General features: G+C 45.7%; 2 protein-coding genes across 2 annotated transcripts; one reads left to right on the top strand and one right to left on the bottom strand.

Moving 5' to 3' along the window:
• Positions 1–731: 731 nt before the first annotated feature.
• CIAPIN1 (cytokine induced apoptosis inhibitor 1) lies at positions 732–6,057 on the bottom strand. Its single transcript, XM_069968641.1, has 9 exons — positions 5,979–6,057; positions 3,764–3,927; positions 3,525–3,677; positions 3,100–3,176; positions 2,672–2,831; positions 2,446–2,519; positions 1,329–1,450; positions 1,161–1,242; positions 732–909 (listed from the first exon to the last, which is right to left on the bottom strand). Exons 2-9 carry the CDS (start codon positions 3,924–3,926, stop codon positions 799–801), a joined length of 942 nt encoding a protein of 313 aa, XP_069824742.1. The 5' UTR covers position 3,927; positions 5,979–6,057; the 3' UTR covers positions 732–798.
• Positions 6,058–6,126: 69 nt separating this feature from the next.
• COQ9 (coenzyme Q9) lies at positions 6,127–10,626 on the top strand. The gene is made up of 9 exons (XM_069968640.1): positions 6,127–6,216; positions 7,266–7,407; positions 7,482–7,617; positions 7,697–7,839; positions 7,954–8,038; positions 9,539–9,643; positions 9,828–9,983; positions 10,235–10,288; positions 10,389–10,626. The coding sequence occupies exons 1-9, from the start codon at positions 6,138–6,140 to the stop codon at positions 10,422–10,424; spliced, it is 936 nt and encodes a 311-aa protein (XP_069824741.1). The 5' UTR covers positions 6,127–6,137; the 3' UTR covers positions 10,425–10,626.
• Positions 10,627–14,332: the final 3,706 nt, after the last annotated feature.

Genomic DNA, 14,332 nt, shown 5'->3' with positions numbered 1-14,332 from the left:
CATGCCGGCCGGGGACACCAGGAAGCATCGGGAGGGCTGATGCGGCCGGCATGCAGTGTGAGCAAAGAGCGGCGGGGAATCAGCGGCGTGATAGTTTGAAGCTGGGAGGCGGAGGAGGGGGCATGAAGAGCAGCCCTCGTGTAAGGAGTGGCGGCCAGCGGCGGGGAATGAGGTGCAGGATAGTTAGTTGAAGCTAAGGGGGGGGGGGGGCATGAAGCAGCCCTGCCCCCTCGCTGGCCAAGGGTGCCAATGCTGCGAGGCCACGCCCACTTAATACAATCTGCAGTTAATAAAAGATGACTTTTTACTTGAACAAGCACCATGACGTATGATATGAAATAAGGTATGAAAAATGCTAAATTTACCCTTTACACCTGTGTAGAGATGTCAGAATGCACAAAGGGGGTGACAGTGTCATTTTAAGTGCCACAGCAATCTGTTTGTATCATTTTCCTTTGACTCTGAAGTGCCACACCTGTCTACCTGGTAGCAACTTGACAGATTCCCTTTACATATCTGAACGAAAAATGCTAATGATTGCTGGTGCTTTTATGTAGGAAAATGATCAGGAATTCACTGGTAATACATGGAGTGACCCTGCAGAGTACGAACCCTGCCGTTGGCTGCTGCAGCTCCTTCCCTTCAGCTTTCTAGCTGTGGTCAGTGCTGTCGTGGAGAGCTCCTTCCAGCACTGACACCTGGGGCAGTAGAGCAAACAGTTGACAGACATGTTAGCAGCAACACATAGATACTTTATTGTAAATACCATATATACATGAGGGGTCCCCTGGGCCTTTACTAGGAATCCTGAAGTTGGCCTGGAGTCAGCAGAACTTTCTCTCCTGGTTTGAATGCTGGCATTCCAAGATATGGGCAGCTGGCACAGCGAAATGCATCTCCCAGGTAGCACTGAAAGACACAACACACAGCAGTGATAACATGTGGCCTCCTGTTGAGTAACCTCCTCAAAGGAGGGACTTACCGGACCTCACCCTCTCCACCTCCCATACCTCAGCTGTTCTTCTCCCCGTGTGAATCTGAAGCCCCTTTCTAAGCACAAACACTGATAGGCGAGAACCCACCAGTGGAGACAGCTCTTTCTTTCCCACAGGAAATTCTGTACACTTCCCACTAAGACTCTACAGAGACTCACTACTCACATTACCACAAGCTGAATTGGCAGGTTTTGGGGCAGAACTCTTGCTCTTTTCTTCCTCCAGTTCCTCTGCTAGTCCACATGTGCTGCAAGAGATAACAGAATACATGAGTTCTAATCTGAAGAGCGGCCAATGAAGCATATATGGTTCTCTAGCACACACAGCTCTTACCAGTTCTTGCAGGCTTTGCGTTTCTTTTCACCCCCTTCCCCACAGCCACCAGCTCGTAGTGAAGATGCAGACGGCTTCTTTAAGTCATCTTGGTCCAAGAGTTCATCTGAGTCTAAGAGATCCTAAAAAAAACAGAAATAGTTTTCCTTTAGTTCTGTGAAAGCAACAGCTGTAAATTTCAGTAGAGAAGGGGCGCTCTCACGTCTGCCTACCTTAGGTCACTGCCTTCAGTCCTCAGACTCATCCCTGTACCCAATCACCAAACTCACCCTTATACCCTTTACCCAGTGTCTGACATACTTTTCTAACCTTATACCCTGGTCCAGTGACTTTATCCTACCAACCCAAACCTCGGTCTACTGACTTTAGTCCAAATCCACCCAGGCCCATCCATTGACTACATCACCAAGCCCATTGACCTCACCTTCATCTAAGCTAAAGCCAACAAAACTCCTCCACATGACCCAGGAACCTTCCTTTCTGACCCCAGGTCTCCAGCAGCCCTCCTGCCCACTCCATTCTCCAGCAATAGCTCACCTTCCCATGGTTATCCCTGTATATTGCTGTCTTACACATACTCAAAGTTGAAACATTTTCTTGATTTACCCTTACAGGTCATTTTTAAAGCAAATGTGTACCCTCTTGATCCACCCCCTAAACTACTGGTACTCTCCTTAGATGAGGTGAAGTCCTTCCTGGAGAAAACCACCACAGAGGCGCCTGCGCCATGTATGATTTCTATGGCACACGCGTAATTGTCATCCGGCCCAGGGGTGGTACAAGAATCTTGGGGTGGGGGGGGGGAATGCCACGACAGAAGCGGTGCAAGCCTAGGGCTCAAACGCTCTAGGCTCTGCCTCATTGCAGCATCAGCAGCATTTTTGAAAAAAACAAAAACAGGAAGGACTTCACCTCATCTAAGGAACGGTACTGTACAAGTAGTTTGGGGGGGGGGGGGGGCAGAGGATACAGATAAGGAATGATCTTTGCTTTTCCAGAAACACAACCCCCCCCCCCCCCTTCTGTCCATTAGAATCGAGACCTATCATCACCCAATGAAGCTTCTCCCCTCCTGTGTCTATATATGAACAGTTCTACTCCCATAAGTAAAACTGACCACATCCTCGTCATTCATATCAGTGGCTGACAGAGTCCACAGCTTTACAGCGGCTGGATCTGCAGAGGGCTTTCCTGAAAGACAAATGTAACATGTTATTAAAGAATTTAGCTGCTTCCACTAATGTAGCTCACTATGCACCCTTCTTAGCAACAGACAGCTCACATCCAGCCTACATACTCCTTCCACACCTCAGCTGTCATCTCACAGCCCCATAAGTCAGTACCTGACACTGGTCGTCTGGAAAGTGACAGCTGCCTTGAAGACCCCACTTCATAGTTTGGTTTTTTAGCTGCTATTGTAACAGAGATCACATCACTGCTGGAGGATCCAAAATTCTTCTTAATCTTGTCCATCTGCTCAGAGGACATGGGCTCCTGAAGAATCTACAAAGGAAACAAGGAGATAATATATATGACCAAGACTTTATAGAGGGCACCACATGTAAGACATCTTGTCATAGGGAAGTAGTGGTACCAAACATGACTATCCCTTTCCTAAGAAGCTGTTGTTTTTCCAATCAGACAGTTGTGTTGTAGTTAGTGCGTGAAACCTAACATAACATGTTAATATAACGATACAATAAATTACCCCAGATTTGGAACCACACCCTAACCTATGGGCCAGTCACTGGGCTGAGGACTCAGGACTCACCTGTGACACTTCTGTTAATCCAGACAATGTGAGAGTGGAGGAGAGCTGTGCTGAGGACCGCATCCCAGAAACACCAGCTGAAGGAGAGAAGCAAGATGGAGCAACCAAACATGGTCAGTGCAGAAGATGGACAGTCGTTAGTATCTGTGCATTACTAGGGATGCACAGTGACTCAGAGGGAGGAGTCCAGGTTATCTCTCACACATTAAACAAAATTTCCTCTGGACTCTCACATTAAAGGAAACATGTCATCCCCCCACCACCACCACCGGGGAGGTCGGCCAGGCTCTGCAGGGGGGGGGGTGACAGGTCCTCTTTAAATGAAGGGCCATAGGTCACCTTGATAAATGTGCTGTGTCCCAGCCATGGCCGATATTTTCTCTATCATTTGAAATGATCCTTCCCCCACAGACCCTCCTGCTTACCAGACTGGGGGTCCACAGGTTCATGAATGAGGACGCTTCCTCCAGGCTTGAGAATCCGAGCAACTTCTGCCATAACATCCAAGCCATGAACTGCAATGCTTCCTGGGACCAGACCAAGGAGGACTGCATCAAAGCTGGAGTCAGTATGAGCAGCTACATGGGAAAACAGGAGTGTAAGAGCAGAACAAATGATAACTGTGTAACCCTTTTCCAAAAAGGCAGCCAAATGAACTACTTACATATCGTCAAGCGCTCCACGTTCTCCACACTGACCTTTCCCCCTGGAGCTACTGACGCCTGCACTTGGGACACAAACTCCTGCAGGGAATCCGGAGTGCAGCCACCATCCCAGGTGACTAGTACGTGTCGAAAATTCAACAGGCGGTCCTTCAGGGCAGCCATCCTGAAAGAAAAAATGAATGTCAAAAGACAGCCAACAACCATCTGGCAATGCTTCAGATACAGGAATGTCAGATTGCTGTAAAAGCCTGCATGCAGTTATGTCTAATGCAAATGTGTAAAGTTAAGACACTGGGTCTAGCCCCCGGAGAGAGTAATAGTGTTTCCCCTGCTGCTTAATAAAAAAAAAAAAAAGGCTCTCAGAGACTACTTTTGGGTAGTGTACCTCTTGGTGAGAGATAATTGATGGCTAGACATGCCTCTAAGACACGCCTGAAGATAGTTTGCCCTCAATCTAGGCCATTTTGACAATTTTGGAGGTGTTAAGAGAAGGGGTTGAATGAGGGTATTCAGAGAACAGGCTATGGATGGTCCAGGCAGATCACCAGTAGAGACAAGCTACAGAAGAGCAGCTCCTATAATTTACTTGTTCACCATCCAGACACAGGTGCTATGCTCATTAAACTGTACTTGTCATAAATAAAAAAATTTTTTTGATATGTCAGGGAGACTTGTCAAAATGTTTTAAGGGTGAGAGTCTGGGTCTTCAGACCCTGACCGATCAGAAGGACGTGTAGGGAGACAACCACACAACTGTGCACTCCTCAACCCGCTCTGTGTCGCAGAGTTAGAAGTGAATGTGCTGCTTGTCTACTTCTCATCATCAGTCATAGAGTACAGACTGTCCTGTCTCTGCATGGGCCATTTCCAGGCACTTGCCATTATGCCTCCTGTCATTAGCAGCGGTATTGTGAATAAGAATCCTTGACTGCTATGCACTAAAACCATATCACCTATAGCGACAAATCCTGGTTCTGTTTGGGATCTGATAACAGTTGAGTCGGAGTATGGAGACTGCTTGAGCACTTCAGTCCTGCCTACGCTGTGGAGCGACACTCTGCCCCAACTGCTGGTGTGATTATCTGGGGAGCCATCTCATATGCCAGTCGGTCACCTCTGGTAGTGATATGAGGGACACTAACAGCTCAGTGATATGTACAGGACATCCTGCTGCCACGTGTGTTGTCTCTTATGGCTTCCAAGTGGTCTATTTCAGCAGGCTAATGCTCAGCACACACAGCAAGGGTTTCCCAGGAATGTCTCTGCCAGATTGTACTATCTCCTTGGCCTGCCTGCTCACCAGATATATTGAGCATTTACGGGACCAGCAGAGACACCAGCTTCACAACCTATGAATGAGCAGGATATACAGGCCCAGCTGCATCCTCTGTGGACACATGTGCAGCAGGATGCTATACGGAATCTGTATCCTTCATGACCAACCATATCTCTTATTGTATCTAGGCTAGTGGTGGCCCAACAGGGTACTAGAATCTCATGTCACTTCTTTGAGCGGAGATCGGCAGCTGCAGAGGAGCGCACGCTCTCCCATTGGGATGATATGACACACTGAGGCAGGCGGAATTACGTCTATTTTACTCAGTGTGAACATACCCATAATCTTTCACTCAATTCCAACAACTCCTTCCTAATGTATTTTTTGCCAGTTAGTGTAACCTCCAAATATTGTGCTTCTTCTCAATTCTACATATTATGCTGCGGTGCAACATATTTACACATATATATATATATATATATATATATATATATATATATACACACACATCTCATATCATGTTACAATTACATTTTGAGCATTGCATGACTGAGTAACAGGATTCTGTTACTACACCATATTATCCTCCATTATGACATCACAAACTATGACATAACACTATACTTCATTATCACAGGCCACATGCCATAGTCTATACTTTATCATTATATGACATCACAGTATGACACGGTGAACTATATGACATCACAATCTAGTATACCATGGTATGACAGTACAGTCTATCACAGTGTACACCAGCAGGTCATGTTTTGAGGCTATCCCACACAAAGGACCCCTGCACTGAGTATATCACCTGTGACAGGAAACCCTCAGAACATGACCTTGAGGACTGGAGCTGAGAAACCCTGGTGTATTATATCCCGATATTATATCCATGATATAACGTCGCCGTTGATTACTCCGCTCCATCACATTACCCGCTTTCTCTTTTCTTCCTCTGCCGGTATTGCTCTCGTCTACTTCTCACTTCCGATCACAAGTGAAGTTTCTCCGGAAGTGACGTCAGCGTCACACAGAGGACACGCCCACTCCTTGGCAGCTGAGGCTGAGTCTGTTTCCAGCTGCCAGCAGTTGAGATGGCGGCGGTCGCGGTGAGGTCGCTAACAGCCGCTGGCGGGCGAAGGCTTCTCCTGCTGTGCTGGCGGCGGCAGGCGGGTGAGAAGATGGGGTGAAGCAGGGCCCGGGCAGTGAGGGGAAGGTGGCGGCAGCAGCCGCCAAGGTGAAGTGAAGGGCACGGGCCGGAAGTAGCACCAGACACCTGATGACATTATCCAAAACTTCAACATGAGCCCCAAACTCTCTAGTTACCTCAAACCATGAACCGACTTAGCAGCCTGCTCTGGGAATATGGCCTCCCGCAGCTGCAGTCAGCCAATCAGAGTGCCCCCCCCCCCAGAGCACTGTAGGGGGCGCTGTTCCCTGTACACAGGATGGAAGGGATCCCCCAGCATGCCACAGTCCTTGATGTGTTCCCCAGAGTAGGCTGCGCATGGACACTACTGTAAGGTATAACAGGGTATAGTATGGAGATAGGGGTCCTCCAGGCCATCCCCAATGTCCTCTTCCATCCTCATCCTCTGCTGTGTATGTGGCCAAGGCCGCTGCTCCTTGCTGTGTTTGTGCCATTCTGCTGCCATCCTGGCACATAGGAGGTAGCTGGCGATAAGAGCCCAGCCTGGGGGGCATCACTGGCCTGCCGAACTCTTCCTGATGGCCTCAGTGCTTGGCGGACCCCTGTCTGATAATTTGCGGACTGTCCACTGTTTTATAGGTTGTATTCTGTCTGGAAATATATATGGGGGTATCTTCGGAATCATAGGCACCTCTTGACTGAAAATGCATGACTGCTTTTAATGGTCAGCACTAGAGATGAGCGCTTCGCTGGATCAGCGCTCCGCTCATCCCGCCGCCGGGCTTCCCACACTGCTCCCTGCCTCACCACTCCAGTTGCCAGGGAAATGCTGAATCCATTCCTAGGAAACTGGGAGAAGTTTCCCAGGATTGAATCCTGCTTTTTCCCGCACCCTGGGAGGTGTAGCACTGAGCGGAGCAGTGCGGGAAGCCCAGCAGCGTGATCAGCAGAGCACCGAATAAATTAAGCGATTCGGCTCGTCTCTAGCCAGCACGATGGATATGGTTCTTGTCCATCCAGCTAACTCCATGTTTCAATAGCATCTCTAAATGGGCCTCTTCTTACTTTGCAGCCTTGACACGGGCAGCCTGGTGCTCTGCACGAACCTTGTCTGTGACCACAGCCGTCAGATCAATAGATCAGAAAAGTCCTCCGCCTTTTCCAGATGCCCCCCCTTTGGATGTAGCAGAGGAACAGAGTACTCCACCTCCCAGGTAGGATGAGGCTTCTCACTCAGCATAAGCTGTGGGCTCCTGAAATCCCGGTCTGATCACAGCTGTGGCTTCAGGTACACAGACCAGGGAGGAGAGGAGTCTGAGGGTTACGAGAGTGAGGAGCAGCTCCAGCAGCGCATCCTCTCTGCTGCCCTAACATTTGTGCCGGAGTATGGCTGGAGCTCTGAAGCCATCGCAGAGGGGGCAAAGGTAAGTCCTGGCTGAGTAAGGTTAGTCCCAAGGCCAGAAAAGGTGTCATTGTCATGTGACCTCTCCCCTCTCTCCACAGTCCTTGGATCTGTCTGTGGCTGTAGCAGGAATGTTCGAGAATGGCGGCAGTGAACTCATCCTGCACTTTGTTTCTATGTGTAATAAAAATCTGACTGAAATACTGGAGCAAGAACACAAATTGGTCCAACTGGGCAGCTCTGAGTGAGTACAGGGTGCTGGAAATAATGCACACATATGTAGTGTGCAAGGTATAATGTACTAGTCACATAATGGTTCACCTTATAGTCTCTTGATTTACTATATGCTTCGTTGCAGGAAGAAACCGACAGCACAGTTTCTGAAGGATGCAGTGGAGGCTCGGCTGAGGACGATCATCCCATACATTGGACAGTGGCCACAGGTAACACTGCCATAATGACTTTACTTTTCAGGTGGAGAAGCTGAATTATACTATATCTGAAAAGTAGAGCTGTCATCCCTTGCATAATGCAACTTATACAGGAGAAGACATCCTTGCTCTCTAGCTAGGTAATATTATACAGAAGTGATGTCACTTCTCGCTAGGTATAACATATCTAGTCATGCTACTGCTCTACAATATACATTGATCAGCCATAACATCAAAACCACCTGCTGAATATTGTGCACTCCACCCTTGTGCTGCAGAAGTAGCTTTAACTTATGGAGACTTGGGCCCACAAGACTACAGAAGGTGTCCTGTGGCATCTGAAACCAAGCCACAAGGTAGGTGGCACATTGCAGAGTGATATCAACATAAATGCCAGAGCCTGACATTTTGCAAAAAGAACATTACCCAGAGCATCACACTGCCTCCCCAGACTTGCCTAAAGTTCATCCTGGCTCCCTTTCTTCCGCAAGTCTACCAACATGGTAGAAGAAAAAAAACATATTCTTCAGACCAGGCCACTTTCTTCTATTGCTTTATGGTCCATTTCTAATGCTTAGATATCTATTGTAAGTCACAATTTGGTCTTGTTGCATAGATTCATGCCCATTTTTGTGTTTCTAACACATCAACTTTAAGAAATTACTGTTCACTTGCTGTCAAATTTATCCCACCTCTTGATAGGATCAGTATTATTCTCGATACCTCTGTCAGCGGTTTCAGTGTTTTGGCTGGTATCTTTAGTGGTGAAATGAATAATATACACTGAATGGCCACTTTCTTGAAGACACCTATTTAGCAGCTAATTAGATCTCCTCTGGCATTCTGCATATTCATTTATGTGGACAAAATAGCGGATTTGTGGGTTTGGGCATTATAGTTGAAGCAACAGTTTTGTACCCTGAATGCGCTCCGCTTGTTCAGCAGAACACTTCTCGACATCCTCTTCTGGCCCCATTCATTGACAAGTTCTTACATCCATGGCATGAACGGCTGTTTTTTCCTAGATCTCACAATTCTCTGTATATTGCTTGGAAAACCCCATAACATTAGATCCATTTTTTTTTAATCCTGGCCACAGCTAGTCTAGCACCTATAACCATGTTTCATTCAAGGTTGCTAAGATCACTGGGTTTTTCCATTCAAATGTGGGTTAACACTTAAACCAATCCACCTGGAACTTGCACATCTGGTGTTACGCTGTGCTTGAGGGTCACGTGTCTAATTTCCATACCGGGCGCTCCAGTTGTAAAAGAGCAGGTGTCCCTATTAAAGTGGCCATTTAGTATAACTTATATTTGGAGAGTGGAAATGATGAAAGCGGTGGTCTCTACCGCTAATATAATATCTGGAGAGTGGTAATGTGACTGTTTTATAACACATCTGAACAGGCAGTATGTTACCTTCTGTATATGATGCATATTATAGTGGTCATATTTGTATGCCTATGTACAGTATATATAGATGGCAGGTAAAACTGCAATTTCTTTCCAGGCAATGGGGATTCTTCTTCTGCCACACAATATTCCCTCCAGCCTAAAGCTCCTGACAGACATGGTGGATGATATTTGGCACTATGCCAATGACCAGTCTACAGATGTAAGTTGTTAGATACAGAACCCCTGTTTATAAGCTGACCATGTTGTATCTGTGGTGGTTATTGGCAACTGGACGATCAGGTCCCCTCTTGTATATATCACCCTTTGCCCCACTAGATGGGGTACAGTACACAGGTTTGTTTTCCTCCACTCCTGACTAGTATCTCCTTGTTTTTTGTCTGCAGATCAGCTGGTACACACGCAGGGCCGTGCTGGCTGGGATTTATAATACCACAGAACTTGTCATGATGCAGGACAAGTCGCCAGATTACGAGGACACCTGGAACTTCCTACAGAATCGTATCTCTGAAGCCATGACCATGGGAGATTCTGTGAAACAGGTACACACAGCCTCAGGGGACACGGACTCAAGATTATTTGGCTCTTACACATTTGGGTGATGTATCAATCTCTATTTTCCTCAACTTTGCCTCAAGTGGAAACTTAAATTTGTCGGGACACGTCTAGAACGGAAAAGCAAATCATTTTTCAAATTGCTACTGAGATACTGCAATAGGTTTTGCCTCATTTACAGTGTTTTATTTCAATTTATACTACTGTTGCTAAATCTAAACCCCTGTCTCTTATGTAGGTAACTGCCACGGGCGAGGCTGTGATACAAGGCTTAATGGGAGCTGCAGTCACTGTGAGTATCATTCGGCAGGTGGCTACAGTGCAACTTCAGGATTGGGCCATTAAAGTAGACTGAGGGGGACACTTTATTGAATCATTTTCCTTTTTTTCAGTTAAAGAATCTGACGGGACTGAACCAGCGTCGATAAAGCACTGCTTCTCCTCCTCAACTCATGTATTAAATGTATGTACACAGCAGCTGCATCCAGTAGGTTGAGGCCCTGCTTTCTACCAGCTGTAATTTCATGTTCATTTCTCCAGCAGAAAGAAAACAGAACTAAGTCACCTCCACAAAAACACAGTCCTGTATTCCTGTGGACTTGTGACATAAACATGTATGAAGTAGGTCTAGTTCTTGTACAGTATTTGGCCTTCCTACACAGAGACTTTGCACTACTGCTTGATTTTTAACTGTTGAGATAGTCTGCATACAAGCCACTGTATTCTGTGCTGTTGCTTGTAAAATGGAATCTGTCAGGAGCTGATAGTGTGCTTTAGTTGGCAGTCTCCTAGTGAGCATGTTACCCTCTGGTAAATTATCTGTGGAGTGGATTATGTGTAATGTCAGGTCTCCTACTGTAATGAAGAGTCAAAGAGGAGTTGTGGCTGTGTTTGTGCTGCACTCTGGCACACATCACCCCTCCTTCCTCTTCTTTATAAACGATCTCTGCTACCCGGCTTCCTGATTTCTTACACTGTCTGGGTACAGAGGTTATTGAAGAGGAGGAAGGAGAAATTAGGTGTGCCAGAACATGGCACAAATGCTGAGCCTTAAAGGGATTATCCAACGCCACTAAAACATGGCCACTTTTTCCCCCTCTCTTCTACAGGTCAGGTGTGGTTTGCTATTAAAGTGACTGTACCACCAGGCTCAGGCTGAAGCACTGGAGGTGGACCGACCCACCCTTAGTGGAAAGATACCCTAGCCCCTCCATGACGTGACTCTATTAGAATCAATGTAACCCTATCACAGAGGGGTTGGGGTTTCCTCCCACTAAGGTTGGGTCGTCTCGCCTCCAGTGCTTCAACCTGGTGGTACAGTCACTTTAAGCTCCATTTACTTCAATGGAACAGAGTTTGAAACCCCACCCAATCTAGAGAAGCGGCCATGTTTTTGTAGTGCTGGATAACTCCTGAGCTTGTGCATAATCCACTCCACAGACAAATTACCAAAAGGTACCATGCTCACTAGGGGACTGCCAGCTACAGCCCAGTCAGCACCTCAGGTAAGGCCTGGGTGTGGACAGATTACATTTAAAAAAAAAATAAGCCACAAGTGTGTTTATTTTTTAAATTATTATTATGAAAGCATACCCAATTGGGCTGCAGTCATGCCTGCTGCCAGAAGTTCGGGTAACTACAGATAGGGCTACTGCACACAACCAACTATTTTAATTCAGTAAGGTTCATACATGGAATGGATCGGACTTGTTTCCCAAAATCTCTGGTGGCAGATGCGAAAACATGCCCATCAGGGAAGAAATTATAGATAGTTACTCTAAATTTGTGCTTAGACAGGTTGTGGAGGGGTGGATGTATATACCTTCCTCACCACCCTGCTGTAACAAAGCCCTGCACTTCTAGGTTTACTGTCAGCACAAGACTTGGCGTGAGTGGTTGAGGTGGGACACAGCTGTGGATGCTAATGGTCAATGTCTCGCTCCCAACCACAAACCCAGAAGTGTGGAACTCCATTACAGAGGCTGTGAGAAAGGTAAGTATGCTCTAGTCTCTGTCCTTCAAATAGTTGATCAGTGGTGTACCAAATGTTGGATCCCTACTGCTCTAATACAGGTGCACTATCCCAAGGATAAGCCATTAATAAAACTAACTAAACAAGAGTAGGGTTTTGATCTGTTTCTGACACTGTTATGTTTAATTACAAATATTATGTAAATTTCCTCAAACTAGAATACAGTTAACTCAAGAGTTACTCCAGTGTTTCTTTGAGAAAAAGTAGCAAATAACAGTCTATATTGCAAAAGTATATAATTTATATAAACCTGGTCTGAAAGGTGAGAAGTATGCCTAACATTTTGTCACATAGCATTCAAAATGACTGTTCTAACAAATGAATAAACCACCACAGATACATTATCATAAAGTGTACCTGTCATGATGGGCAGCTTCTGTATCAGGGATGAGATGCTTTCATTCTGGAAATTCAGGTCTCCACAGATACGGAAATGCAACAAGACCATAATGTGCATTGGATTCAATGGGGATCATGCACATTATGGTCTTATTGAGTCCATTATCCATGCAGGCCCAAACTTCCAGATAGAAACATAGAAGATTGTCGGCAGAAAAAGACCACTGGGTCCATCTAGTCTGCCCTTTTAGTATTTTCTTTCTTATTATCTTAGGATAGATATATGTCTATCCCAGGCATGTTTAAATTCTGTTATTGTAGATTTACCAACCATCTCTGCTGGAAGTTTATTCCAGGTATCTACTACTCTTTCAGTAAAATATTATTTTCTCACATTGCTTCTGATCTTTCCCCTAACTAACCTCTCACTGTGTCCTCTTGTTCTTGAGCTCAGTTTTTTACTAAAAACATTTCCCTCTTGAACCTTATTTAGTCCCTTAACATACTTAAAGGTTTCAATCATGTCCCCCCTTTCCCCCAGACTATACAGATTCAAATCTTTAAGTCTTTCCTGATATGGTTTATGCCTCACACCCTCCCCCATTTTTGCAGCCCATCTTTGGACCCATTCTATTTTATCAATGTCCTTTTTTAGGTGAGGTCTCCAGAACTGGACACAGTATTCCAGATGTGGCCTCACAATCTCTCTCTCTCTTCCTACTGGTTATAGCTATAGATTAACAGAGGATTTTGCTGCTGATCCGGAAGTGGCCTATCATGACACGTACACAAACCCTAGTAATCTCCATACTGTTCACATTATCGGGGGGGAAAGGAACAATACCTTCCATCAGTCCTAGGAAATGTCACCCTGTTATGTTCAAACTACTGTAGCTTTTAACTTTTTCCAATCCATTAAGTTGATTTCTAAGCATATATCTGATGAAAAACAATGAATACTATCCCATTTCAATGATCTTCATTGCAAAAACAAAACATATGTTTGGCTAATCTCCATATTTATTAGGAGCTAGCCGTCTGCTGAGGTGAACCCAGTTTTGTACTGCTGAAAAACACTGGACTACAAGAAAAAAAAACTGCACTAAAAAGTATCAAACTATCAAGAGTCTCGGCTCTCCCAAACAAAACTGTTTTTTCAGATTCCACCCTAGGTGTCTGTAAATGGTGCTGCTGTTGAAGAGGTTATGCCCTTTATAGTAAAATTGTTTAGTGTCCAGTATTAGTAAATGTACGCACTGCAGTGACTGATAACGCCCTGTGTACCTCACTGATGTAAGGCACCCCTTCTCCAGACTGTGTTGTCCTACTCTGTATGCTGAATGGTGATTGTCCATAAGATGACCAAGCACGGAGGCACATGTGACCATGCCCCTCCCATGGTGTCCTCCACTGAGCCTGTATATGCATATAGAGGACACAGCGGGAGGTGCATGGTCAGATGCCCGATTCTGTCATGGACAGGACTGCCATTCAACATAGGGAGCAGAAAAAGACAGTCTGGGGAGGTGTCTCTGATTTAGCTCTATGAGGTACACAGGGAGCAGCTGTCTGTACATTTATTAAGACTGTATACTGAACTAGTTTCCTATAAAGTGGCCAGCCCCTTTATGGGAGATATTTGAACTGCTAAATAAAGGTGCCTGTGGTACACATAGATGCAAATACATGACTCTGAAACCACTCTCCCTTGCATCCTCCAATACCAACATTGCACATCTGTAGGAGACTGCTAGGCAGTGTGGTTCTTCATGCACCTGTTTGCACATACAAGTGAGACCATGGTTTGTTGTGGTTTCACAATTACAGGTTGAACACATAGGAGCCTTGTGCTTGTCAATAAACTACAGCTGTATATGCATTTTAGGCCACAAGGTTCTCAGCTCTGTGGAGCAAAAGCCTTTTGTACAAACTCACAGAGAAGTGTGACTATCAGCTGTGCAGCAA

The sequence above is a fragment of the Dendropsophus ebraccatus genome, chromosome 4 (assembly GCF_027789765.1).
Source record: "Dendropsophus ebraccatus isolate aDenEbr1 chromosome 4, aDenEbr1.pat, whole genome shotgun sequence".
Classification (NCBI taxonomy): Eukaryota; Metazoa; Chordata; class Amphibia; order Anura; family Hylidae; genus Dendropsophus; species Dendropsophus ebraccatus.
This window is presented reverse-complemented; position numbering and strand designations above follow the sequence as displayed.